A 25,249-nucleotide genomic window follows, 5' to 3' on the forward strand; every position below is an offset into this window, starting at 1 on the left:
GAAAGCCAGAGACCAATGGCTACTCACTGATTGTTCCAGTATGTGATCAATGCTTTTGGATTCCAGGCACCTACACTTAATTTTTTTCTGCCTGACTTACTTTAGAAGAGTTCTCCAGAGCCTGGCTCTAACTATTTGGCCTCTCACTCACAGATGACCCATTCTTGTTTCAAGTCATTAAGCCTTGGTGAGAAACAAGAGAAAAGAAATCCAGAATAGGAAAAAAAAAAGAATAAGTATAAACTTCAGGTTTAGGTAGTAACATCTGAGAACCTGCTGGGTGTCACGTACTGTGCTACAAATACATGTCTTTTGGGGTCTGGAATATTCACTACGTGCTTTGACACACCAGTCCTGGCTCAGCTGCCTGCTACTCCTACATGTTGCCCAAGCCAGGCTGCAACATTCCTGAACTTGATCATATCCTCTTCCTTAAAAGGAGAGTTGTAGGTGAAAGGGAGTTTTAAGATAAATCTGTGCCCTGTGGAGACTTTATTCTTTTATGTAATATAAAATTAAGAAAAATTTTGTATTGAAAATAATTATTCCTAAATGTATCTATTTCCTACCATCTTGAGAGCTGACTTACATAAATTTAAGAAAAGAATAAAAAGTAAGCCTCAGGAGAAAAACTCACCTCGGCTGTAGAGGGGGCTGCTGCTTAGCGGGGGTGGAACAACAGGGTTGGCTTTCTGCACCTTGGGTTGCACTATGATTTGGTAGCCCTGCATGAGACGCTGGCAAATAAACTCTTCAAACACCTGCTGGGCCGTCATCTGCACCCCCTCCTCGTCCCTCCTGAAAAAAGCAGATGATTGTTCACACAAATATGCTTGGCCCAGAGCAGCGTGATACTCAGAATCCATGGTTCTATCCTCTCCTTTGCTTCAACCCCACAAGCCAGCCCTGATAACTATTCCATGGTGGTTCATAAAACGAACAATTTGTAAACAGTTTTGGGGAAAAATGATCAGTTCAAGAGGTGAAAAAAGAAGGCCGGTCATTTGATGCCCAAATGGATAATCTTAGAAAAGATCGGATTTAATGTGCCCAGAACAACTGCAATAGAAAATATGGAAAAGAATCAATGAGGAGAAATGGTTAAAGAAAGCAGCAAGTCAATAGAACGCTAAAGAAAAAACTAACTGTTCTTGCCTCATAAAATTTCCTAAACATAATGGGACACAGGTTTGAAAATTCAGTGTTTTGATGCACACCACCACCCCCACCGGCACCCACAAACAAAGCCTTTCCTCTAACACTGACCTGTCCATGTCTGCTTCCGGGAGGAGGTCGTAACAGCCCTCTGTATAGTCGTTCTGCAAGCCCTGGCGGTCAGGGAAGTAGTCGGTGGTGAGGGGGAGGCACGCCGGAGTAGTGAGAGACTTCCAGTCCACTCCAACTGTGCAACAGAAGCCTGGCACTACAGGGGGAGCAGACAGTGTCAGAACTGCCTCATGAAAACGGTGGCAAAAGGTGCGTGTGGTCACCAAGGCAGGCATGAGATGGGTGTGGGAAGTGGAGGGTAGGGGGAGGAGAAGGGGAGGGTGGGGGGAAAAGTTCACGGTGAAAGGTGATAAAATTACCAGGCAAGGGGATGGGGAGGGAGAAAGAGAAAGAGAGAAACAGTTTGTTAGACAATGCAGTGCGCGTGCTTATTCAATCCCATCATGCAAATGGGATTCACAGCTGATACTTTTCATTTTCTGCTGATGGTAAGCTACAAGCTGCAATGCCAGGGAGGTTACCGCAGGGCAGGGCAGGCAGTTATATGTGGAAGCAAATCAACATTCCAAGAGCAGAAGAGAACTCAAGCAGGAGCCTCTCCCAAGGGCTGCAGAGTGGTTGGGTGGGAAAAAACAGGGAGCTCAGCCAGATTTTGGAGCAAACAGCACACGGTGGCAGAATTCAGGAATACTTTCAGAATTGTAAAAATAAGTCACAGATCCAAAAGGGCAGGAGGAGAAATCAAGGCCAGAACTTTAGGAGACAGTGTTTAACGATTTAGAAATGAAAGCTTCAGTTGGTAGAGTGGGCCTGACCACACAGGTCTCTTCCAAAATTGTCTGCTCTTTGGCTAAAGCAGGGTCTCTCCACTTCGGCACTACTGAGATTTTAGACAAGATCATTCTTTGTTGTGGGGGGCTGTCCCGTGCATTGCAGGATATTGAACAGCATTCCTGGACTCTCCGCACTAGATGCCAAGTGGCATCTCCTGGCTGTGAAAACCGAAAATGTCTGCAGACACTGCCACAGTGCCCCTGGGGGGACAAAACTCATCCCCAGTTGAAAATCACTGAGCTAAAGGAATAGGGCAGCTACCTCTGTAGGTTATTTAAGTGAAGAATGTTTTTCAAATCTCTATACGAGGGAACCCATGTGAAGCAGAAACACTCCATGCCTTTGCCTCTATGCGTCCCGGGTGACATCCTCATACCCCTTAGCTTTGCACAGTGCAATGTGGCGTTCAGGGTGGTACACCTGTTATCTCCTCAGCCCTCACACTGCTCTTCGGAGAAGGTATGGTGGCAGCATCAACTCATTCAACACTTGGCCAAGTCGAACCTCTCAGAGGTTGTAGGACTAACAGTCTCTGTTCATGAATCCTTCCACCATGTAGTGGCAGACACACACTGCCCAGCACAACAGAGTCCCACTGAATTCAGCGTTAAAGGACAAGAAGAGGACTTGTGTGCTAAGTCACAGCAGGAAATATGTCCCATGCAGCACCAGTGCCTTGGAGAAGATGACCTGACCTGCAATAGGCCTAACTCCATGGTATATATGACAGGCCATGGGGTGGTTTTTAGTTTGTTTGTTCAGAAGACTTAACATGAGACTTACCCTCTTCACAATTTTTTAAGTGTACATACAATATAGTATCATTAACTCAGGCACAATGTTGCACAGCAGATCTCTAGAGCTTATTCATCTTGCACAAATGAAACTTTATGTCCACTGATTAGCAACACCCCATTTCCACCTCCCCCCAAGCTCCTGGCAATTACCATTCCACTCTCTGATTCTATTGAGTTTGACTATACACAAGTCTTGTTAACTCAGTAACACTTTAAGAATTGAAAATATAGCCCAAAATAGCCTAATTAATCACCCCTAATTTCTCTATGTGGCAAACGAGGGGGTGAGCTTATTCCTACTTCCTGTTAAAATCAGTACCAGGAGGAAGTCACCTAATCGAAGCCATAGTAGGGAAGCCAGAAACAGAAGATAGTTCTATCTTTATTCCCTCTTAGATTTTTCTGGTCCTCGTCAGCTTCCCGACTCTCGGGATTATAAAACCTTTCAGAAATGTCTTCTGCTGGCACATACCAAGATACAGAGAATTGAAATGCCTGGTCCAAAATCCCATGGTGAGAAAGGTTCCCAATTGTTAGTTTAATGATGTTCTTTCACTGGAATGAGAGTGTGGCCTCTTTTCTAACTCCATTATCTTCAGCCCTAAAAAGACCTCTAACAAGGTTCCACTTCAGAACTACTAAATTAACAACATACACAGATTACAAAATCCAGTGCTGGGGTTGTACAGAAGAGATAGGCTCATCTATTCATTGCTGGCAGCTTCATAGAAAATAATCAATCTGCCAACCATACTTTGGGGAATATATTCCAAGGATTTGAACCAAAAGAAAAAATACACCAACTGCACCATGCATTGTATCTGCATTATATGCTATCGTAAAAAAACTAGAAACCACCCAACTGGCCACCAATAAAAACTGGTTATTCGAACTATGATATAGTAATTTGTTTGATCTTGCCACTATAAAATGAGTAATATGAGGGACCTGAAGAAGTGGTAAAAGGAATATTAAGCTAATCATAAGTGGGGATAAAAAGACTCAGTGATGTATATCCACTGGTTATAGCCAAGAAAAATAAAAGTCTATCAGATAGTAGGATTTTTTTTTTTCTGGTATTTTGCTATTATAGATATCTGGACGTTCTCTTAAATACAGTCGACCCTTGAACACCACAAGTTTTAACTGCATTGGGTCCACTTACACATGGATTGTTTTCAACAAATACTATAAATGTATTTTCCTTATGATTTTCTTAATTACATTTTCTTCTCTAGCTTACCTTATTGTGAGAATATACATATAACATACAAAATATGTGTTAATTGACTATTTATGTTATTGGTATAGCTTCTGACCAACAGTAGGATATTGGTAGTTAAGTCCTGGGGGAATCAAAAGTTATATGCAGATTTGACTATATGGGGGTAGGCACCCCAACACCCACATGGTTCAAGGGTCAGCTGTATTTAGATGTTCAGTTACTTCACCAGACAAGGATGATAAAAACAAATGCAACCCAAACATTTTCAGCTATAAGTATGTAAACAGTTCCAGTTCTTCTTATTACTTTTTTCCAACTTTTCCCCAAAGACATCATTAAGAATGTACTTAAGGGCTAAGGCCAGCTCTGGACTGACACAAAGGCCTCATGGGAATTCCGTTACCCTTCCCATAATCCTCTGAATCACATTCCAGAACAGGTCATTTGGCCACTCCCTTCTCTCTCACTTTTCATTGGAGAGGCTGAAGAGTCTTCCCTCACCACACTGCCTTCTAGAACCCCAGAGCCATGGGTACTTCCTGACCACTCTCTTCCCACAGGGATCCCCTTCTTGCTTCCTTATGCTTGGACCATCCCACACCTTTCTACCTTACCCAGTCGTCCGCCCCCACTTACTTGGGTCTGGAGAAGTAGAAACACTGTCCTCTAGAGAATCCTTATTCTGAGTCCTAGGATTCATACCTATGGATAGATGAAAACAACTGTTTTTTTGTTTTGTTTTGTTTTAGATTTTTAATTGTGCAATACACATTTTTAAAAAAATTAATTTTAGCTGTACAACACAGTGCAATAGTTATACTTTTTACCCCTCAAAGTGACAACCCCCTCCCCCAATCCGCCGCCCCACTTCCCCTCCCTCCCCAATATCATACATATCTATTACAGTTCCCTTGACTCCACTCCCACACTATACTCCACATCCCATGACTATATATATATTCACTTATAGTTGACATACATTATTATACAACATTAGCTTCAGGTGTACAGTGCAGTGCTCAAGCCTCTACCCTATCCATGAAGCAGTCTCCCTAACAAGACATGTGGCCATCTGACACCCTACAAAATATTTACATTATTAATTATATTCCTTGAACTGTCTTTCATATCCCTGTGGCAATACTGTAGTTACCTATTTATGCTGTCTAATCCCTTCCCTTTCTCCCTCATCCTCACCCCCCTCCCAACTAGCAACCATCAGTTTTTCCTTTATATCTCTGAGACTATTTCTGTTTACATTTCTCATTTATTCAGTTCTTTAGATTCCACATATAAGTGAGATCATATGGTATTTGTCTTTCTCCAACTGACTTATTTCACTTAACATAATAGTCTCTAGGTCCATCCATATCATTGCAAATGGTAAGATTTCCTTCTTCTTTATAGCTGAGTAATACTTCATTGTATAAATGTACCATAGTTTCTTAATCCAGTCGTCTACTGGTGGGCATTTCGGTTGTTTCCAAGTCTTGGCTATTATAAATAGCACTGCAATAAACATAGGGGTGCATATATTTTTTTGAATTAGCATCTTGGGTTTCTCTGGATAGATACCCAAGAGTGGAATTGCTGGGTCATATGGTAGTTCCATTTCCAGTTTTTTGAGATACCTGAAAACAACTGGTTTTTAATGAGGCTCATTCTTTAAAAAAGTTATGACCAGTTGTGGTTTAAAAACAGCTCAAAACTGTAGCTAAAAATAAAATTGTGAACCAAGTACAAAATCTGTGCTGAGTATTTCCAACAGCACAAAAGAATCAAAGAAAAACGAGCAATCTAAAATTTGGGAATGTCCACTTCATGGACGGTGTAGAGGCCTGACCACTGCACTGTACATCTGAAGCTGCTGTTGAATAATATTATATGTCAACTATAATTTAATACATATATAGTCATGGGATGTGGAGTATAGTGTGGGAATGGAGTCAATGGAATTGTAATAGATATGTATGTATGATATCGGGGGTTGGGGAGGCAGTAGGTGGGGAGAGGGGAGTTGTCACTTCATAAGGGGTGAAAAGGATAACTATTGCATTGTTTTGTACACCTGAAACTAATAATAATAATAATAAAAACCACATTTACTGTAAAGCTTTCATATGTTGGGGGAAGGAGAAAGTCATGGGTTGGTTTGAGAGTCTAAAGACTTGCAAGAGATTTATAATATTTTTTAATAATAACTAAAAGAAATAAAAGTTGCCATGAGGGCCGGCCAAGTGGCATGTTGGTTAAGAGCTGGCTTGGGATGCCAGAGGGCCCCGGTTCGGATCCCACATATGAGGGCCAGTGACACTGCCCTCCACAGCTAAGATGCTGAACAACAGCTCAACCTGGAGCTGGGCTGCCGTGAGTCGCCGGCGACGGCATAGGCTGCAGCCCCTGCTGCAGTGGGTTGCCATGAGCTACCGTGTGTAGCCAGCAGCCAGCGTGAGCGGCCAGCAGCCGCTGTGAGCGGCGGTCCAGAAGCCGGCGACTGATCTGCCTCAGTTGGGAAGAGCGCAATGATGGTGCCAACTTGGGCCAGTGAAGCAACATCCTCCACAACTAGACTGAAGAACAAAAGGACAGCAGCTTGTCTGTTCCCTTTTCCCCAATTCTCCAGCGCTGTTCCCATCCCCTAATTCCCCAATAAAAAAAAATTTTTTTAAGTTGCCATGAATTTTGTAAAAAAATAAAATAAAATAAATAAATAAATAAAATTTGGGAATGAGCCAGAACTTCACTCTGAGGCTATCAATACTGTTCTTTGCCCAATGAGACCTTTAGCACACGCGCGTGCATGCACACACAAGCAAAAAGCAACTTACCACCTATATTAAGGAAAGGGATGTATTTCAAAATCATTTCAAGTAATTAGAGGAATCTATAGCAAACATAAAATGACCTATTTCCATTCAGTCCACTCAACAGTCATCTTCCAGAATTTTCTTCCCCAAATCATGGCTGTCTGAAGTATGACACTAAAACTCACTATTTTAAGAGAAAGAAAACAATGATTTTACCTTCTGCGCTGACAGGAAAACAGAAAGATTCTTTGAAATGTCACTTATTGACTGAAAAGTAATAGAACAAACTTTAAACCACACTTACCAATATTTAAATGTCCCTTTCAAATATATGTATTTACCAGAAAATTATGATACTATAAAAAGGATTGGAAAGATCCTCACCAAACTGTCAACAATGGTTATCTTTGAGAAGAAAGCTGGAGGAGGTGGCAGGAGGTAAATGAGAACTTGTGCTTTTTACTCTCCTTTGTGTCATCTGAATGTATTATAACAAGAACAAATACTTATAAATCCCTTGTAAAATCTTTAAGAAGACAAGCGACAACCTGAGAGAAAGCATTTGCAAATCACACATCTGGAAAAGGACTTGTATCCAGAACGTATAAAGAGCTCCAAAAACTTAGGAGCAAGAAAACAACTCAATGAGAAAACAGGCAAAAGATCTGAACAGACATTTCACCGAACAACATATACAGAAGGCAAATAAGCACATGAGAAGATGCTCCACATCATTAGTCATTAGGGAAATGGCACATTAAAAGCAGTGACATACCTCTACAAACCTCTCTGAATGGCTAAAATGACAGGTCACACCAAGTGCTGACAAGGGTGCGGAGTAACAGAAACCCTTATCCAGTGATGGTAGAGGAATGCAAAATGGTACACAACTTTGGAAAATAGTTTTGCCGTTCCTTTAAAAGTTAAACATATATAGGGTCCGGCCAAGTGGCTCAGTTGGTTAAGAGCTCGCTTGGGAGCACCAGCTCTGAGCAGCAGGGCCGCGGTTTGGATCCCACATTGAGGGCCAGTGATGCTGTGCCCTCTACAGCTAAGATGATGAACAACAGCTCGACCTGGAGCTGGGCTGCTGTGAGTCGCTGGCGACAGCGTAGGCTGCAGCGGGGCTGCAGTGGGCTGCCGTGAGCTATGTGAGTGGCTGGCAGCCAGTATAAGCGGCAGGCGAGAGCTGCCATGAGCCGCCAACCAATGACCAGCGACCGATTGCCTCACCCGAGAAGAGCGCAATGATCATACCAACATGGGCCAGTGAAGCGACGTCCTCCACACTAGACTGAAGAACAAAACAGCAATTTGTCTACTTGTCTGTTCCCCTTCTCTGATTCCCCAACACTGCTTCCCTCCCCCAATTCCCGAATAAAATCTTTAAAAAAAAAAACATTAAACATATATTTATCATTTGACCCTGAAATTCCACTTGAAGGAATTGACCAAGGGAAATGAAAATTTATGTTCACACAGAAACCTGTTATGTAAATGTTTGAAGTGGTTTTATTCAGTTGCCACAACCTGGAAACAACCCAAATGTCTTTCAACAGGTGAAGGGATAAACTACTACATTCATACAATGAAATACATTTCGGCAATAAAAAGTAATGAACATTATTACTACTGATGCATGCAACAGCTTAGATGAATCTCAAGAGTATTATGCTGAGTGAAAGAAGCCAGACTCAGAAAGCTACATATTGTACGATTCCAAGTGCATGACATGCTGGGAGAGGCAAAACTAAAGGGAGAGAGAACAGATATCAGTGGGTGAAAGGGGGTGGGAAGGGGTTGAGTACAAAGGGGCAGCACAAAGGAATGTGGGGGGGTAATGAAATGTTCTGTATCTTGATGTGTTTGTTGGTGGTTATGACTCTATAAACAGCGAATTTTACTCTGTAAATTTAAAAATTAATAATTTTTTTAATTTAAAAAGATGATGTCATTTGGCCAAAACAGTTTTAGAACTTTCTTGGAGCTGCCTCCAAACAGATTGTTAAGTAACTTACTGAAGATTACAGAGTAAGTAGGTAAAACCTGACTGTCCATTTGAGTACCAGTTTTCAGGTATTGGAGATGTTATTTGTACTTTGTCGACAGCCAAAAGCCATTTGGAGCTAAATTTTCTGAAAAAGCTATCTTGGCTGATTATATCCATTTTCACAAAAGCACAAAGCATGACTATATAAAGGAGGAACAAGGTGGATTTTCTGGTTCAGCCTAAGAACTGGTATGAAGGAAATTATAAAACTGGCAATCTCAAAACATTCTGAGCAATAGGAGAATTATTATAAGTTTGGTCATTAGGTCACCCCCTTTTTTGGGGGGTGGGGAGAAGAAAACCCAATCTAGACTTGGTGTATAAGAAATTAAATTCTTACACTTACAATTGCACGAGCAAAGGGTTCTCAGAGCAGCTTTGGCTCCTAGGCCAAAAGCAGACTAGTGCCATTTCTAATGGATACAAGCACATTCAAGGCCACCAGCCTCTTATGCTACACACATGTGTGCACGTGTGTACACACACACACAAGTTTATTTTAAATAAACAGCAATGAAAAAAGCTTAAAGAAATAAATATGGTAAGGGCTTCCACCTAAAGCTTCCTTGCATTTCAAGCTCAATTCACTGCCTTTCCCACCAGCTCTGCCTTTGGAGCTTTCTTTTTTTTTTTAAGATTTTATTGGGGAATTGCAGGAGGGAAACAGAGTTGGGGAATTGGGGAAGGGGACCAGCCAAGTTGTTGTTCTTCAGTCTTAGTTATGGAGGGCGCATGTCGCCATCTGGCTTCCTATTGGCAGCTCGTGGCCTCTAAGTTCAAAGTGTTGTGTTCAATCTAAGTTGCGGGTGGGCATAGCCACCATCCCATGTGGGAGTTGAACCCGGCAGCCTTGTTGTTAAGAGCGCATGCCCTATCCACTGAGCCATCCGGGTGGCAACTCAGCTCAAGGTGCCAAGTTCAGTCTTAGTTGCGGGTGGGCATAGCCCACCATCAAACAGGCAATCTTGTTGTTACACCAACTGAGCCATCCTGCCACCTGTTGGTAGCTCAGCGACAGCGCAGCTCGGGCGCAGCGTCACTGGCCCATGTGGGAATCAAACCGGTGGCCCTGTTGCTCAGAGCTCATGCTCTTAAGCTAACTCTTAACCAACTGAGCCACTTGGCTGGCCCCCTGAAGCTTATTTTCAGTCAGATGATAGCATGTGAAGAGCCCCAACAACCTGAGAGGACAGAGGTGAGACCTCCTGGTCAGTCAGCTATACTCCAATCTGGCAAAGTTCAAAGCCAGACATACAACTTGGGGAGCCAAAGCTAAGAACAGTCATCTCAGTTCTGTCTTTTCTGATATCTGCTCAGAGTCAAGAAGTCTGAATGTGTTTTCTGCTTGTTAACCTTAGGCCAGAAAAGAGTAATCAGTGTGGGGCCTTCGAGGTTGATTCCTGGGGACAGCTACAAGCCTGTGCCTCGGGCAAGTCATTTCTCCTCTGCATTACAGAGATGGTGCTTGCATAGCATAAAAAAACCCAACCTGGCCTGGATAAGGGACTCTGAGGCCCTTTCTCCTGGCCTCGGTGTGCTGACTTATTTTTTACTTCAGTCAGTTCTCAGGTCAAATCTGTTGCGTGGATCTAATGCTCAATAGAAACACTGAGTTGCAGATTCTGAGTCCTAATACCGGAGAAAGAATATGTGGCACCACCTATTTTCTTTTTCAAAATTCTCTAGAGCACTTACCCCAAGGAAGGGAAGGACACTGACTCACAAGTCTTTTAAACTGGTGCCCAGTTAAAGAAACAGAGGGATAAAAACTATCTGCCTCGTCCCACCAGCTACCTGGTCCCTGCTAGGCAGCATGTGAAAAACAAGCGAATAGTACAGGTGTGAGGCCCCAGCTAACAGTGCTCAAAATGAACTTGGATGAGGCCAGGACAGGAACCCACAGAGACACCAGTCCTGTGAATCGTGACTCGCATAGGAATCAACTCCAAATGCAGGAGAAAATGTGAGTCATGCTTCAGTGCCTGCAGATGGTGCAAGCTGTCAAGCCCAGGAGGTATGGGTGGGGTCACAGATAAGGTCTTCCTGTTTCTTTTCTATTTCTTTCAATGAATGAAATGATAGCTAGTTGTTTGTTTAGACCCCACCTTGTCCCCAAACAAGGACCCAATATGACATTTTGCCCTTAAGGAACCAGATCTACTCTTGATCCTTAAAACTCTGTGAGGCAGGCAGGTGAAGATCTTTATGCCCATTGTACAGATGAAGAACCTAAGGCTCAGCAAAGGCTGAAGGCTAAACTCCAAAGGCAAGAGGAGCAGGGCTGGGTCCTTTGTTCTCACCGTTTTCATCATGGCACGCTCCCTCATCCACCAGTCATAACTTAGCTCACATGTTCAAACCACACGGTATCACTGGAACCACTCACAGACCAGCTCCCTGTGAGATGGCTTTCCTTTCACGGTTACCCCACACACACACACACATGGAACTGCTTCAAATAGAATCCCAAGTGAATGACAAGCCAGAGCTCCCTAAGGCAGCGGTTCTCAACCTTCCTAATGCCACGACCCCTTAATACAGTTCCTCATGTTGTGGTGACCCCCAACCATAAAATTATTTTCGTTGCTACTCTATAACTGTAATTTTGCTACTGTTATGAATCGTAATGTAAATATCTTTTTGTTTTCCGATGGTCTTAGGCGACCCCTGTGAAAGGGTCGTTCGACCCCTAAAGGGGTCGCAACCCACAGGTTGAGAACCACTGCCCTAAGGTGAGGAGAACTGGTGTCTTAATCATTTTGTTTCTTCTCGGGCCTTAGCACAGTGCCTAGAGTCCAAGAAACACTTCTGGAATGGATAAGAGTTTAGTGAGTATGAAGAAAGCAAACCATATTCCATGAGAATTGAGGATGGCTTGAAAGTAGAGTAAAACCTTGGATTGAGAGTAATTTGGTTTGCGAGTGTTCTGCAAGACAAGCAAACATCTCTAATACATTTTAATTTGGTAAACGAGCAATGCCTTGCAATATGAGTTGTTTGTTACCGGAATGCATTATGCTCACAAACCAAGGTATTACTGTAAAGTCAATTGAAAACCAAGCAAGGCAGAAAAAGGCTGCCCGATTCTTTGAGGAAAGAAATCCAGTTAATTTTTCAACAAGGTTATCAGAGAATGAAGAAAGACATTCTTCAGTAAAGAAAAGGCTAACCTCAGAAGGCTTTTAGCATTTCACACAACAACCTGATATGTGCCAGGAACTGTTTTAATCTCTGGAGATACAGCCATGAACAAGAACAAAAAATCCTTGTACTAATGGACCCTATAATAAAAATATATAACAAAATTAAAAGATCTGCTATGTCAGGTGGTACTGTGCAGAAACACTAGGGAGGGAGGACAGGTAAGAAGATGAGTGCCCGGGTAGACAGTGGTAATTCAGGAAAGACCTGAAGAAAGGGAGCAAGCTGTGGGTAGGGTGGTCATGTAATTTATTATCCAACCCAGGACACCTTTGAGAGTGAAAGGGGACACTGTTAATAATCATATAGGACAATAAATTCAAACCAGGACTGTCCTGGGCAAACTCAGACATGCGGACCTCAGCCATGAAGCTCTCTGGTATAAGGGCACAGCAGAGGGGAGTGCAAGAGAAAGGATCCAAGATTCAGATGTGCCTGATGTATTTGGGGAATCACAAGAGTGAAGAGGGGAAAGCAGGAGACGAGGTCTGAGAGTGACAGAGGGCCACAGGATGCAGGGGCCTCTGTTGGCTACTGCAATGCCTTTGGCTTTTACTACGAGTGTGCTGGGAAGCCCTCGGAGGGTTTTGTGCAGATGTTTCATGATCTGACTTCTGTTTTTGAAGGGTGACTCTGAATTGCTGTGCTGAAAATAAACTATATGGAAGGGCAAAGGGAGGAAGCTGAGAGACCAGTCAGCAGGCTACTGAGACAATCGAAGCAAAAGATGGTATCTTGTACTGGACTAGGACTAGTGGAGGTGATGAGATACGGTTAAGATTCTGGATATGTCCTGAAGGTAAATCTGACATTAACTGGTTATTGCATATGGTAACAAAGATGAGAATGATTTTATCTAATTTCTTTCTGTAGCTAGCTAACATAATTGATCAGAAAGCACAAGATGGGAGTTCAATTCCCATGTGAGACCAATGTTATGGACCACCTCCAGATGACCTCTGGGAAACACATGCTACTACTAATAAATTAAATTTAAAAACAAAGAAAACACATGCTACTGGTCATAAAGGAACAGGGTAAGGATGACCCTATTTAACTATATCGTCATAACTAGAAAAAGACTCTAAGGTGCCCACCCCTTCTGTAAGAAGCTAAACATTCTAGCACATATTTATGTAACTGAACAACCGCACACCAATTAGCTTAATTTTGTGGATCACTCAAATGCTTCTCACGTACGGCAACTGGACCTTGGAAGTATAGGTTCATCTGTCAATAAATGTGCTAAGCTCTTTCAGTCTAGTGGAGAGACAAACATGGAAACAAACAGTGGGACCACGACGTACCAAGTGGTGGTACAATTGGCTTATGCATGTGAAACTATGGAAACATGCCTAACATCTCCTGGAGGGCTTCAGAAGTGAGAAGCACCAAGGAGGGCTTCAAAGAGGAGTTACTGTTGGAGCTGATTTATAAAGACTGAGCTGCCATTTCCCAGGGAGAGCCAAGGAGTGAAGACAGGGAAAGAGCATATTCTATACAGAGGGACTAGTCTATGCAAAGCAATAAGAGGTCAAAGAACCAACCACACTGTTTCCCTCTGGGCCTCTCCTGATTGTTTTCATGGGGGTGGGTCTGCCCCCCCTCGCACACAGTTGAAAGCTCTTCTAGAGCAGAAACCACTCCTGCTCTGGCCCTGGTGCTGCCCTCAACACCAAGCTCATAAACCGCCCTCAATCACGACTCCTTGACACACTGATGATAAATGTGGCTTGACCAACATATTCTCAGCTAAAAATGTAATGTGCGGCCCATTTATAATGCCATGCATTATAAAGCACTGCTTCTAAATAGGTCACTGAAAATTGTGGCTGAAATGATCCCAAAATAGACGGGGCCCTGCTTTTTTGGTCCCCGTGTCATTTTTAGATGTAAGCCTGCTCTGGTCATCCCAACTCTGTTACCTCTTGGACTGGTTACCTGCACCACTGTTGCTAAGCGGGTGGACAGAAAGTTCTTCAATTCCGCTGAAGTTCAAGAAGGACATGCCGTCACCAGGCTGGCGGGAGGTGCTGTGCCTGCAGAGAACAGAGCCCAGCCACCTCGCTTAATGCACATCATCACCTCTTCTATCCTGAACACCCTGTGTCCCAGGGGTTTTAATCAAAAACAGGCCTGAATATTCGGCCACATAGGCTGGCAACCACTGGGATCCACATCACAGGCCACCAGGCTGCCGCGCTCGGTTTGTGTGCCACCTCTGGACTTTTGTGATGGGCTTCTCCTGCCCTAGCACCTTAGCTGCCACTGCCACGCTAGACCGCCTGCCCTTTCTGTCTTAAGCCTCCTCCTGCTAACACTGACAGGAGAATATGAGGTGTTTGAAAAGAGGTATCAAGTTAATCTGGTAAAGATGGTCATGCCCTGTCTGTAGCCCTCATTCAACCCATTGGATGTTGAGATGGGTGCAAAGGGGCCAAAGACTGCTCTTTGCAAAGCATTTCCTAAAGCATCACAGTGAGTCTAGGTGTCACCTGGGCTCATGCTTGTCAAGGATTAAATGACTCTCTTCCCACACTGACTCTCTTGGGATGCCTTGTATCACATTGAGAACTCTGGTTCAAAAAGTTGTTTCTATAAACACAGGCCTTGATTTCCATTGCTTTTAGCATTAACTTCTAAACTCAACAGTGGAATTTCTCAACGGCCAAAATGACAAAAGTCATAACCTAACTGAAAAAAAAAACACACAGCATGAATCACCTATCTCAGCACCTGTTTTCACCCTTGACTGAGGATTAAAAAACATTCATGTTTGAAATTTACAAAGCATGCTTTAAATTAAACCTAAAGCTAAAGCAGGGCATAGGTTTAGCATCTCTGGCAAAAATGTCAGGCTGTTTGCTTTGCACTTGGCCCAGTTAAGGGATTCATGCTGACTGACAAAGGAAGGCCTTGATCTCATCCTGTCTCTGCGAGTCTTGCAAACATGACATTTGTCAGCGGTCTGTTCTGCACATTATCCTGGGTGCCGGACAGTGTTCTCAAAGTACCATCCAGAACCCTGTACACATTCTCACCTTCCAGCAGCTTCATGATATGCTAACTCCAGCAGCTCTGCAGAGGAGTGAGTTGAATCTCTCTGCCCGCTGCCCTGCAGCTCCGCCATATTCTGTCGGGTCTGATGGTGGATCTGGATGGCCTCTCCGGATGGTCCTACCCAGATAAAGATCCACTGAGCATCATGCCCACCCGATAGCTAGTTCTGTGCACTTAGCTTCAATCTCCCTCCTTTCCAGCTGCTGGGATACAGGTGTTAGAGAGGCTGAGAGAGCACCCCACAGTCCACACACACAGAGGAACGTTATACACACGACCCTCTGACTCCCACACGGGACATCTCCTCTTCTGAGCAGGACTCTTCCTCCTGTGGGGCCTCATGTTCATCATCCTGTTCAGCCTGAGAATATTTAAAAGCCTCTGTCTCATGCATGTCAACTGAGACGCCATAGGGAAATACAGACATATAGGAGACAAGGACCCTTCCCAGGAAAGTTAACACAAACTAAATAAAAAGGAACACACAAGGGAAACATCAATGACTCTGTTCAAACATAAGATAACAACAACTGTGACTCTTTGAAGCAGAGGCTGCAAAGGTACAAAAAAGACATTGAGTAGGAGATAAATCAGAATTAGTCAAGTCTAATTGCTTCCTGGAGAAAGAAGTGTCAGAGCTGAGTGTTAAACAAAGTTAGCAGGCCCTAAAGGGGAGAATATCTGGGTAGAAGAAACGATCTGTGTGAAACCCCAAATGTGGAAGAGGCAAGATGGGTGCAGGAGACCAGATTAGCTTGGGAAAGAAAAGAACCTCTGAGGATGGAAGTGAGGAGACAGAACACTGGGAAGCCTGGCAAAAGAGGGCCTCAGCAATCAGAGGGCCAGGTGGGCAGGAGGATGCAGGTTTGGAGAATATTGTTTTAGTAAAGAAGTTGAAAAAGCACAAAATTGCATTGGGAGGAAAAGCACAAAAGCAAGAAGAGCTGAGGGTATTGGAAGAAATATCAAGAGTTCTTGTAAGAGAACTTGAAGAGAGCCAGCAGGAACAACAACAGAAAGAGAGAGACACCAGAAAGAAACAATTTGTGTAACTGATTATGGCACAGATGGGAGTGGTTTGGGAATGACCCCCCAATTACAGCCAAAAGAACCAGGTTCACTGCTTACTCACTTATCACACTAAAAGCAAGCACAAAAAATAATAACTAGACATTTCTAAGCATTCAACAGGATGGCTTCCATGAAAATACCCTGGAGTTTAATGCATCTGTTCCTTCCCATCCCAGTAAGAGCCCATTAAGTTGAAGTTTAATTTTAGCCATAGCTTTATAAAACCTTACTGTCATTTTTTGGCCAGAATACAGATCAAAAAGGTCAGGCTAGGAAATACAGTGAATTTGGAGGCAAAAAAATTTTTTTTCAGTTGTCAGAGACCCCTAAGGAAGAACAAAGGAACATACCTGTGTAACCAAAACAGTAATATCAATATCCAGAGCCCAGAGAGGAAGGAATGAACAAGAAGGAAAGACATCAGTCTTAGGAAAGAAAGCAGTTGGTAGAGCACAATCTTTTTCAAATAGAAAAACGGAAGCCCTCATTAGTTGATACAGATAATTACAATTACAAAGCCTATTCCCAAATGTGCCCTCAGGGCCCTCACAAGGACCACTTGTGAGGTAGTGGGCATGGTTATCCCCACCTCATAGGCGGGGCACGGGAGATACAGAGAAGTTTAGACACTTGACCAAGGCCATTTGGTTGATTAGTGCTGAGGACCAGGCCTGGGAGCTCCTACTCCCGGACTCTTTCCTGAGCCACCGACTTACCCACAGGAAAAGTGTGCATCCAGCGCCTTCTGTTAGACGTGAGCTTCATGGGCATTCGGGAGGGGGCAAAGGGGTTGATGAGTGCCCGCTGGGGTGTGTATCCCCCAGGTCGAACATGCAGCATGGACTCGGCGCTGCCTACGTGGAACCTCCCCGGTGCGCTGGAGTCTCGTTGCGGTGGCTCCATCATGTTCTCCAGGATGTCTGCCAGTTATCATAGAGTTGAGGCACGAAGAGAGAGCACAGAGACACAATGAAACTTGAACCAGGCAGACCGATCGGCCAAGGCTGACGAGAACCTTGGACATCATACATGTTAGGCAATGAGGAAAATAAGTAAAATCGCCAAACTGAAAGAAATGAAATATTAGGTTTGTTTATTTTTTAAATATTTAGGAGAAGGGAGTTCTGGTTCCCAAACTACTGGCCAGTGAAGCCACACCCAAACCTAATGAGGAGGACAACATAGCAAATACAGACCCTGGACTTTAACCTAGGTAACACAAGTGAATGGTAGGATTTGAGTTGCCTCACTTCGAGATGGGGTGGGTATATTCTGCATGTGGAAGGGATGCTAAAAATATAGTATATTTGTGACCAGAGGGCAGACCCTGGCAGAGATAGTCCATGTGTTTGCTAAACCTGTTTGATTTTACACACACACACACACACACACACACACACACACACACACACGACCCTGGCAGAGATAGTCCATGTGTTTGCTAAACTTGTTTGATTTTACACACACACACACACACACACACACACACACACACACACACTAGTTTCCAGCCCCTTTGCACTGGCGCCACCTCCAGCCACCTCCAGCCAATGGAACACAGGTGAACAGGTGAAATGACATGCTCCAAATGAAGACCTAGATCACAAATATCTCCGCATATGATCTCCATTCTCTTTTCCCCTGCTGTGATTTGGAGACCAGTGTTGATGATCATGGCATCCCAGAATGAAAGAAGCCTGTGACCCTGAATGACCAGTAGATTAGAAACCCCTCCAACTGCTTACTTATGTTCCAGGCCACTATGCCAATCAAATGTCTTTGTGTTAAAAAAAAAAAAAAATCCTGGGAGAAAAGGATTAAGAAATGGATGTCACCAGCCTTGACCAGGTACAGAGAAGACATGGTATTTAGACTTGACCTGCCCTGTACAATGGCAAACAGGTTCATATTATGGAGGTGGAGGCAGCCTGCTAACCTGAGTGGATCAAAGAGCTGAAATCCCAAATCAACTCCCCTGTGTACATCACATGTTCACTAAGCTACCACTTAGGTTGTGGGTCCAGTAGATGCAAATTCCATGGCATCAAGGACTCTGTCTTGTCCACCATTATCTATTCAACAAAGAGCATGATATATGGTAATATTTAATTCCTCAAGCTGATTTACATGCAAGAAGAGAACATTCACATCTCCATGAAAGCTGTATTTTTCAGGCCAGCTGAGTGGCACATTGGTTAAGAGTTAGCTTGGGACGTCAGCTCTGAGCAGCAGAGCCCCGGTTCGGATCCCACATTAGGGCCAGTGAGGCTGTGCCTTCTACAGCTAAGATGGTAAACAACAGCCTGACCTGGAGCTGGGCTGCCATAGGCTGCAGTGGAGCTGCAGTGGGCTGCCGTAAGCTACCATGAAAGGCTGGCAGCCAGCGTGAGCGGCCAGCAGCTGGCTTGAGCTGCCAAGAACTGCCGTGAGTGGCCATCCAGTGGCTGGCGACCAATCTGCCTCACCCAGGAAGAGCGCAATGATAATACCAACATGGGCCAGTGAAGCTACGTCCTCCACAACTAGACTGAAGAACAAAAGGACAGCAACTTGTCTGTTCCCCTCCCCCGATTCCCCAATAAAATCTTTTTAAAAAGCTGTATTTTTCATTGTAAATTAATGAATTGATGCTCTGGTTTACCAAATAAAAAAGAATGTGGTCTAGTTTATTATCATGGAAATAAAAGGAGAAAACCCAATTAAAATATTTGAGTACATATTTTGAAAAGGATGAAAAACAGGACTAAGCAATAAAGTGGGTCAAAAATATGTATAGAGGAAAGGAGAAATGTTTCCTATGTTACACTGAGTGGGTAGATGGGTGAGAATCCCTAAACAAACAGGAAACTAAAGGCCTGTAGATGTTATTGCCTTACAATATTCCAGTGAATTGCTTATTGGCTTTTCTAATAAACTCCCAAATATCACTAAAGGGCACTGAAATCAACTCTACTATTCAGATGATTTTTAAGAAAACTGTTTTCAAAGCAACTTGGATGAAGAGCAACATTATCTCCGCAGAGATCTGGCTTTTAAAGACTTTTAAAGGATTGTTTAGTTTAATTTAGCTTTTGAGACAGACCCTTCTAAGAATATTCTCAGCAAAATGAGAGTAACCGTCATGTAAACTTTGAAATTCCCAGAAGGTGGGGAAAAGCTAACCTAGAAATTCCAGAATGTATTAAAATTCTTTTGAATACTAACTCTAGTCTAAGTAACATAGATGGTTTACTATAGTTATGTAATTAAATATCTATTCCTTTCTCTTTCAAAATGTCCTTTCTGTACCTTGAACCATTAAAAAAACAAAACAAAAAAACATTTTCTCAGTCAAAAATTTTCCTACGTCCTTGGCCCAGTGTGTATGGTACCTAATGGATGAAAGTGCCCTTTTCCTGTCCTGAGGCCTGCCCATTTTCCCCTTCAACATGCTGGGTCACAGAAAATACTCCGTGCCCTTTGGGAATCCTTCCCGGGTAACAGGAGACAGCTGTGCGTACACAACATTCCTAAGTCAGTGATTAAGTCAGGAGGGCTATGCTTCCATTTAGATAACATTCTTGAAATAACGAAATTATGGAGGAGTAATTAGTGGGGGAGTGTGGCTATAAAGGAGGAGCATGAGGGAGCTTTGCTGTGATGAAATAATTCTGGATTTTAACTGTGGTAGTAGCTACAGAAATCTACACACGTGATAAAACTGCATGCACATGCACACGCGCGCGCGCGCGCACACACACACACACACACACACACACACACACACACACACACAACTGCATGTAAACTGATGAAGCCTGAATAAGCTCTGTGGATTTTACCCATGTCATTTTCCTGGTTTTGATATTGTACTAGAGTTATGCAGGATGTCACCACTGGGAAAATGAGTGAAAGGTACAAGGACCTCCCTGTATATTTTTTTACAATTTCCCATATATCCATAATTATTATTTTTTTTAAATGCTTAAAAAGTTAGGAGGGACCTGTACAATCTAGCTTTAGGTGCTGCTGGATGGGAAAGATAAGACACAGGAAAAGCAGCACCTGTGCTCTTTAGTGCAAGCCAGGTTAACAGGTAACTCAAGGAGAAACCTTAAAGTGGAATATAGGACAGAGGTTGTTTTCAGTATAGCACGAATGGAAATGATAAGGAAATAAGCAAACACCTTTGACCTCAGGCCCCAGAAAAGCTCTACATTAACATATGGAAAGGTATATACAATAGTTCTAGTGACAGGGGAAGAAAGGGTACAGACAAAGCTAGTATAATACACACATACATACAGCTAAGGCGATTTGTATTCATTACACTGGCATGGAAATAATTAAAATGTGGGACTTACACCCCACACCTGGCCACACACCCCCATCCCTTACTATAGGAAGTAAGTTGTGCCCTACTCTGCCCAGCTCTGCCCATGCTTCAGCTCTGACCTCGAGTGCTGGTGTAGCCCAAGGAGCTGCTGACTTCATACTGGTGCAAGTGGGGGTGTGGGATCATCAGGATGTTGGCGCTTCTGCCCAGGGAGCTGTCATCAGAAGCCTGGCTCCTCACTTCCTCAGCGGGCAGTGCACGACCGGGAATGGAAGGGCTGGAGGAGACGTCACAGGAGCTGGCACTCTTTCGACTGTGACTCTCCCGTTCTCGCACAGACCTGACCGGAGAGGGACAAGTTACCACCAAGTAAGGGACACTGCCCTACCTATAGTCAAAACTATAAAACCCCGTCACCAGCCTAAGCTACTTGAGAAACCAATTAACAAAAGTCCCCAACAAGATCTATGAGTGGGAGATAATATACGAGGGAGGTACTTTGCCCTGAGCAGTTTCTACGAAAGGGGTGAAATGACGGACAGTTCTCAAATGGCTGAAGTCCTGGGATCATAGCTGTGAAGAAATGATTGCTCTGGTTTGATGCCACCGATAAATCTCATGTCATTGAAAATGAGGTAACCTCACATGCTATGACGTGATGCAAGAGGAAGTACAAAGTGCCACCTGAAGAGTCTTTCGATACCAACAACTGAACCTAAATCTAATCAAACCTCTAGAGAATTGCCTGTTTACAGGAAATTCAGAGAGTAGAAAAGTTAAACTTTATAAGGAAACAATCAGTCAAATGAAGAAAGCAAGACACTCTACAGTCATAGAAAAAAGACATTACAACCAAATACAACAAAAGGATCTTCTTTAGATCCCAGTTCAAACAAAACAACTGTAAAAACACATTTTTGAAACAATTGGGAAATCTGAATATGGACTAGCTATCAGAAGATATTAAGGAATTAATGTTAATTTTGTTACCAATAATAGGGTAATGTGATAATGTTTTTTTAAAAAAATTCTTATTTGTTAGAGACGAGGACATACAGATGGCCAATGAACACATGAAAAATGTTCAACGTCACTAATCATCAGAGAAGCGCAAATAAAAAACACAATGAGATATCACCTCACATCTGTCAGAATGGCCATCATCAATGTATCAACAAACAACAAGTATTAGCAAAGATGTGGAGAAAAGGGAGCCCTCGTTGCACTGTTGGTGGGATTGCAAATTGGTGCAGCCACTATGGAAAGTAGTATGAAGGTTCCTCAGAAAATTAAAAATAGAACTATCTTATGACCCAGCAATTTCACTTCTGGGTATTTATCCAAAGAAATCCAAAACACTAATTTGAAAGATATATGCACCCTTATGTATACTGCAGCTCTATTCACAATAGCCAAGACATGGAAACGACCAAAATGTCCATTAACACATGACTGGATAAAGAAGAGGCGGTACATATATACAACGGAGTATTACTCTGCCATAAAAAAAAGAATGAAATCTTACCATTTGCAACAATATAGATGGACCTAGAGGGTATTATACTAAATGAAATAAGTCAGACTGAGAAAGACAAATACTATAGGAGCTCACTTATATATGGAATCTAAAGAACAGAATAAATGAACAAACAAAACAGAAATACACTCATAGGTACAAAGAAAAAACTGATGGTTGTTAGATGGGAGGGGGTTGGGGATGGGTGGGAAAGGTGAAGGGATTAGTAAGTACGAACTGGTAGTTACAAAATAGTCATGGGGATGTGAAATACAGTATGGGAAATATAATCAATAATATTTTTTAAACTATGCATAGTATCAGATGGGTACTAGACTTATCGGGGGGATCACTTCATAAATTATATAAATGCCTAACCATTACACTATACACCTAAAACTAATATAATACTGAATGTCAACGATAATTTTAAAACATATGCATAGTCACAAGATATGAAGTACAGCATAGAGAATGTAGTCAATGGTATTGTAATAGCCATGTATGGTGTCAGATGGGTACTAGACTTAATGGGGTTATCACTTTGTGAGGTATGTAAATGTCTAATCACTAGGCTGTTTTTGTACACCTAAAGCTAATAATAAAAATATCTTAAAAAAATAAAAATTTCTCTCTATTTGAATATGCTTGAACATTTCCTTAATAAAAGTTTAAAAAAGAGTACACCCTGATTAAAATATCAAACTCCGTCAGGGGAAAGCCTCTGGAAGCAGTAGGAAGAAGGATCAGAAGGAGAAAAGCTCAATGGGTAGGAAAAATCCAGAATGAAAGAGCAACCATTGACAAGGTTGCCCTTCTGACAGAGATGTTCTCTTTCCACCTGGAAAAAGTTTGTTTTAAGTAAAAGCTTAAATAGGGCCTGAAAATAGATCCCCAGGGCTGAATACACATTCACTGTCTCAACAGTAAATATCTGAGCACAGTATATGCTCAACCCTGCCCTGGGGACAAAGCACTGACTGAGACATGGTCTGGGCCCTCAAGGACACACAACCTGGGTGTCTCAAACACCAGGTCTTGTCATCTTTGATTAGAAAAATGAAAAGGATCTTGGACTATGAAAGCATTTTAAGATCAGCACTACTGAGCCCCTAAGCAGTCTGTGTACAGGAGTTGCTGTTAACAGTACTTATTCTGAGCTCCAAATATTCCAAACATGTGTCAGGATGAGACATTAGGATGGGATGAGGGAAAAGGACAGAAGATAATCACATAGCCACTACAAGCTCATTTGTCACAATGTGAAGAGACAGAATACTGTTTCAATCAGTTGTGCTTAAATAAACTTGCATATTTAAGAAATCTAGTAAATTTGGTCAACTAGGAAAAAAATAAGCTAGAGCTGTTTCACACATTAATAACAAACTTCTACGTAAGGAACTAAGCACAACATCCAAGACTATAAAGTATTAAAAGAAAATATAAAATGCATATTTCTAACCTTGGGGTAGAGCTTTCTTACACAAGACCCACAAATGAATATACTGGTAAATCTGGCTGTGTCACAATTACTATATGACCAAAGCACCACGGAGCAAATCTAACAAGCAGGAATGAAAGGAAAAAAAAGTGTCTTGCCCTTTGGGAATAATAAATCCAAAAGGAACTCTGGGCCCTAGGACCTATATATATTAGTGACAGCCCAGCGAGAAGATTCCAGAAACTGTGAATTGCTTCTCTTGGCTGGAAAAAGCAGAGCGCTCTCCTTATTTGAAGACAATACTTCATAGCAAACATAGCTAACAAAATGGCTGGTCCACAGAACTCAAGAACAGAACCTCTAATGATCTATATGGTATGGCTTCCATTTGGTTAATTTTATTTTTAAATTTTTTTTTAGCTGAGCCATCCTGTCACCTGTTGGCAGCTCAGCGGCAGCTCAGCTCGGACCAGGACTCAAACCGCTGTTGCTCAGAGCTCGCACTCACTGAGCCACTCAGCCGGCCCTGGCTAATTTTAATTGAAAACATTTTCAAGGTTGCTCTCATGACCTCAGGTTTTCCTTAAGCAACTTTTATATCCACCCCAAAGTGAATCTGGAAGGAAACCTGCAGGTGGCGAGGCGCTGAGCCCGGGATGGGCCTGGCAGCCTGAACACTTGAGCATCATAGGCATCATAATCTACTTGGATGGGAAGGGCATTCTCAGATTCTTTCGGCGTCCCAAGAGCTGAAATACACAAATAATACAAATTGTTATCAAAACACATTTCAATCCAATGCTTTCAGAGGGTCTTCATCAAACTCACAGGTGATCATTATCTCCCCTGAAAAAAATGAGATAATAACCCTTCATCGGGGACCAGCCGAGTGGCGCATTGGTTACGAGTTGGCTTGGGACGCTAGCTCTGGGCAGCAGAGCCCCAGTTCGGATTCCACATTAGGGCCAGTGACGCTGCACCCTCTACAGCTAAGATGGTGAACAACAGCTCGACCTGGAGCTGGGCTGCCATGAGTCACCGGCGATGGTGCAGGCTGCAGTGAGGCTGGCCAGCAGCTAGCGCGAGCTGCTGTGAGCTGCAGTGAGCGGCCATCCAATGGCCGGTGAGTGACTGCCTCACCTGGGAAGAGCACCTTCCCCAATTCCCCTCCTCCAGTTCCCCAATAAAAGTCTTTTAAAAATAAATATATAAATAAATAAAATAACCCTTCATCGGGATGCTGAAATTTAATGACTTATATGTCAAAGTATGTAGAAATAGTATAGAGCACTCAGTAAAGCCAAGGTGATGGCAGTATTTCATTCTTCTGTAATCTCACTTTTAAAATATCATCTTAATATGTATGTTTAGGACTTTGAAATTTTCTACCTGACCACAACAATTGACCTATGAGAAAGAAAAACAAGGTTTTATCATTATCCATTTTGTAGGTGACAGGACAAAAATATACAAAGGTGGTTAAAGGACCTTTCAAAGGTAACACATGGGAAACTGAGGTCTCCCAACTTGGCTGCGAACTTTTTATGCAACCTCACATAATCTGGCTGCCATGAGTTAGCTGACTCTTAGCAAAAAAAAAAAAAAAAAAAATGAAAGGAGAAAAATACTCACACGTATCACGGCCATCTTTTGCTTTCTCAGAGGCAGGCTGTAAAATTAAATGGAGAATCAATCACTCCCTTCT

At 42.8% G+C, this 25,249-nt stretch overlaps 1 protein-coding gene across 11 annotated transcripts in view; it reads right to left on the bottom strand.

Moving 5' to 3' along the window:
• Positions 1-25,249, bottom strand: part of DEPDC5 (DEP domain containing 5, GATOR1 subcomplex subunit) — a 123,292-nt gene that overhangs the window by 52,319 nt on the left and 45,724 nt on the right. For 4 of the 11 annotated variants that reach the window (XM_019643168.1, XM_019643171.1, XM_019643167.1 and 1 more), the window contains exons 19-27: positions 25,177-25,213; positions 24,173-24,293; positions 20,707-20,927; positions 16,989-17,192; positions 15,183-15,318; positions 14,083-14,180; positions 4,720-4,785; positions 1,267-1,450; positions 638-798 (exon numbers count right to left, since the gene is read on the bottom strand). In XM_019643168.1, coding sequence (XP_019498713.1) covers positions 638-798; positions 1,267-1,450; positions 4,720-4,785; positions 14,083-14,180; positions 15,183-15,318; positions 16,989-17,192; positions 20,707-20,927; positions 24,173-24,293; positions 25,177-25,213 — 1,228 coding nt within the window. Of the gene's footprint in view, positions 1-637; positions 799-1,266; positions 1,451-4,719; positions 4,786-14,082; positions 14,181-15,182; positions 15,319-16,988; positions 17,193-20,706; positions 20,928-24,172; positions 24,294-25,176; positions 25,214-25,249 lie in introns of those variants that run through there. The other 7 variants (XM_019643172.1, XM_019643170.1, XM_019643175.1 and 4 more) reach the window with 5 other exon arrangements.

The sequence above is a fragment of the Hipposideros armiger genome, unplaced genomic scaffold, assembly GCF_001890085.2.
Source record: "Hipposideros armiger isolate ML-2016 unplaced genomic scaffold, ASM189008v1 scaffold_75, whole genome shotgun sequence".
NCBI lineage: Eukaryota > Metazoa > Chordata > Mammalia > Chiroptera > Hipposideridae > Hipposideros > Hipposideros armiger.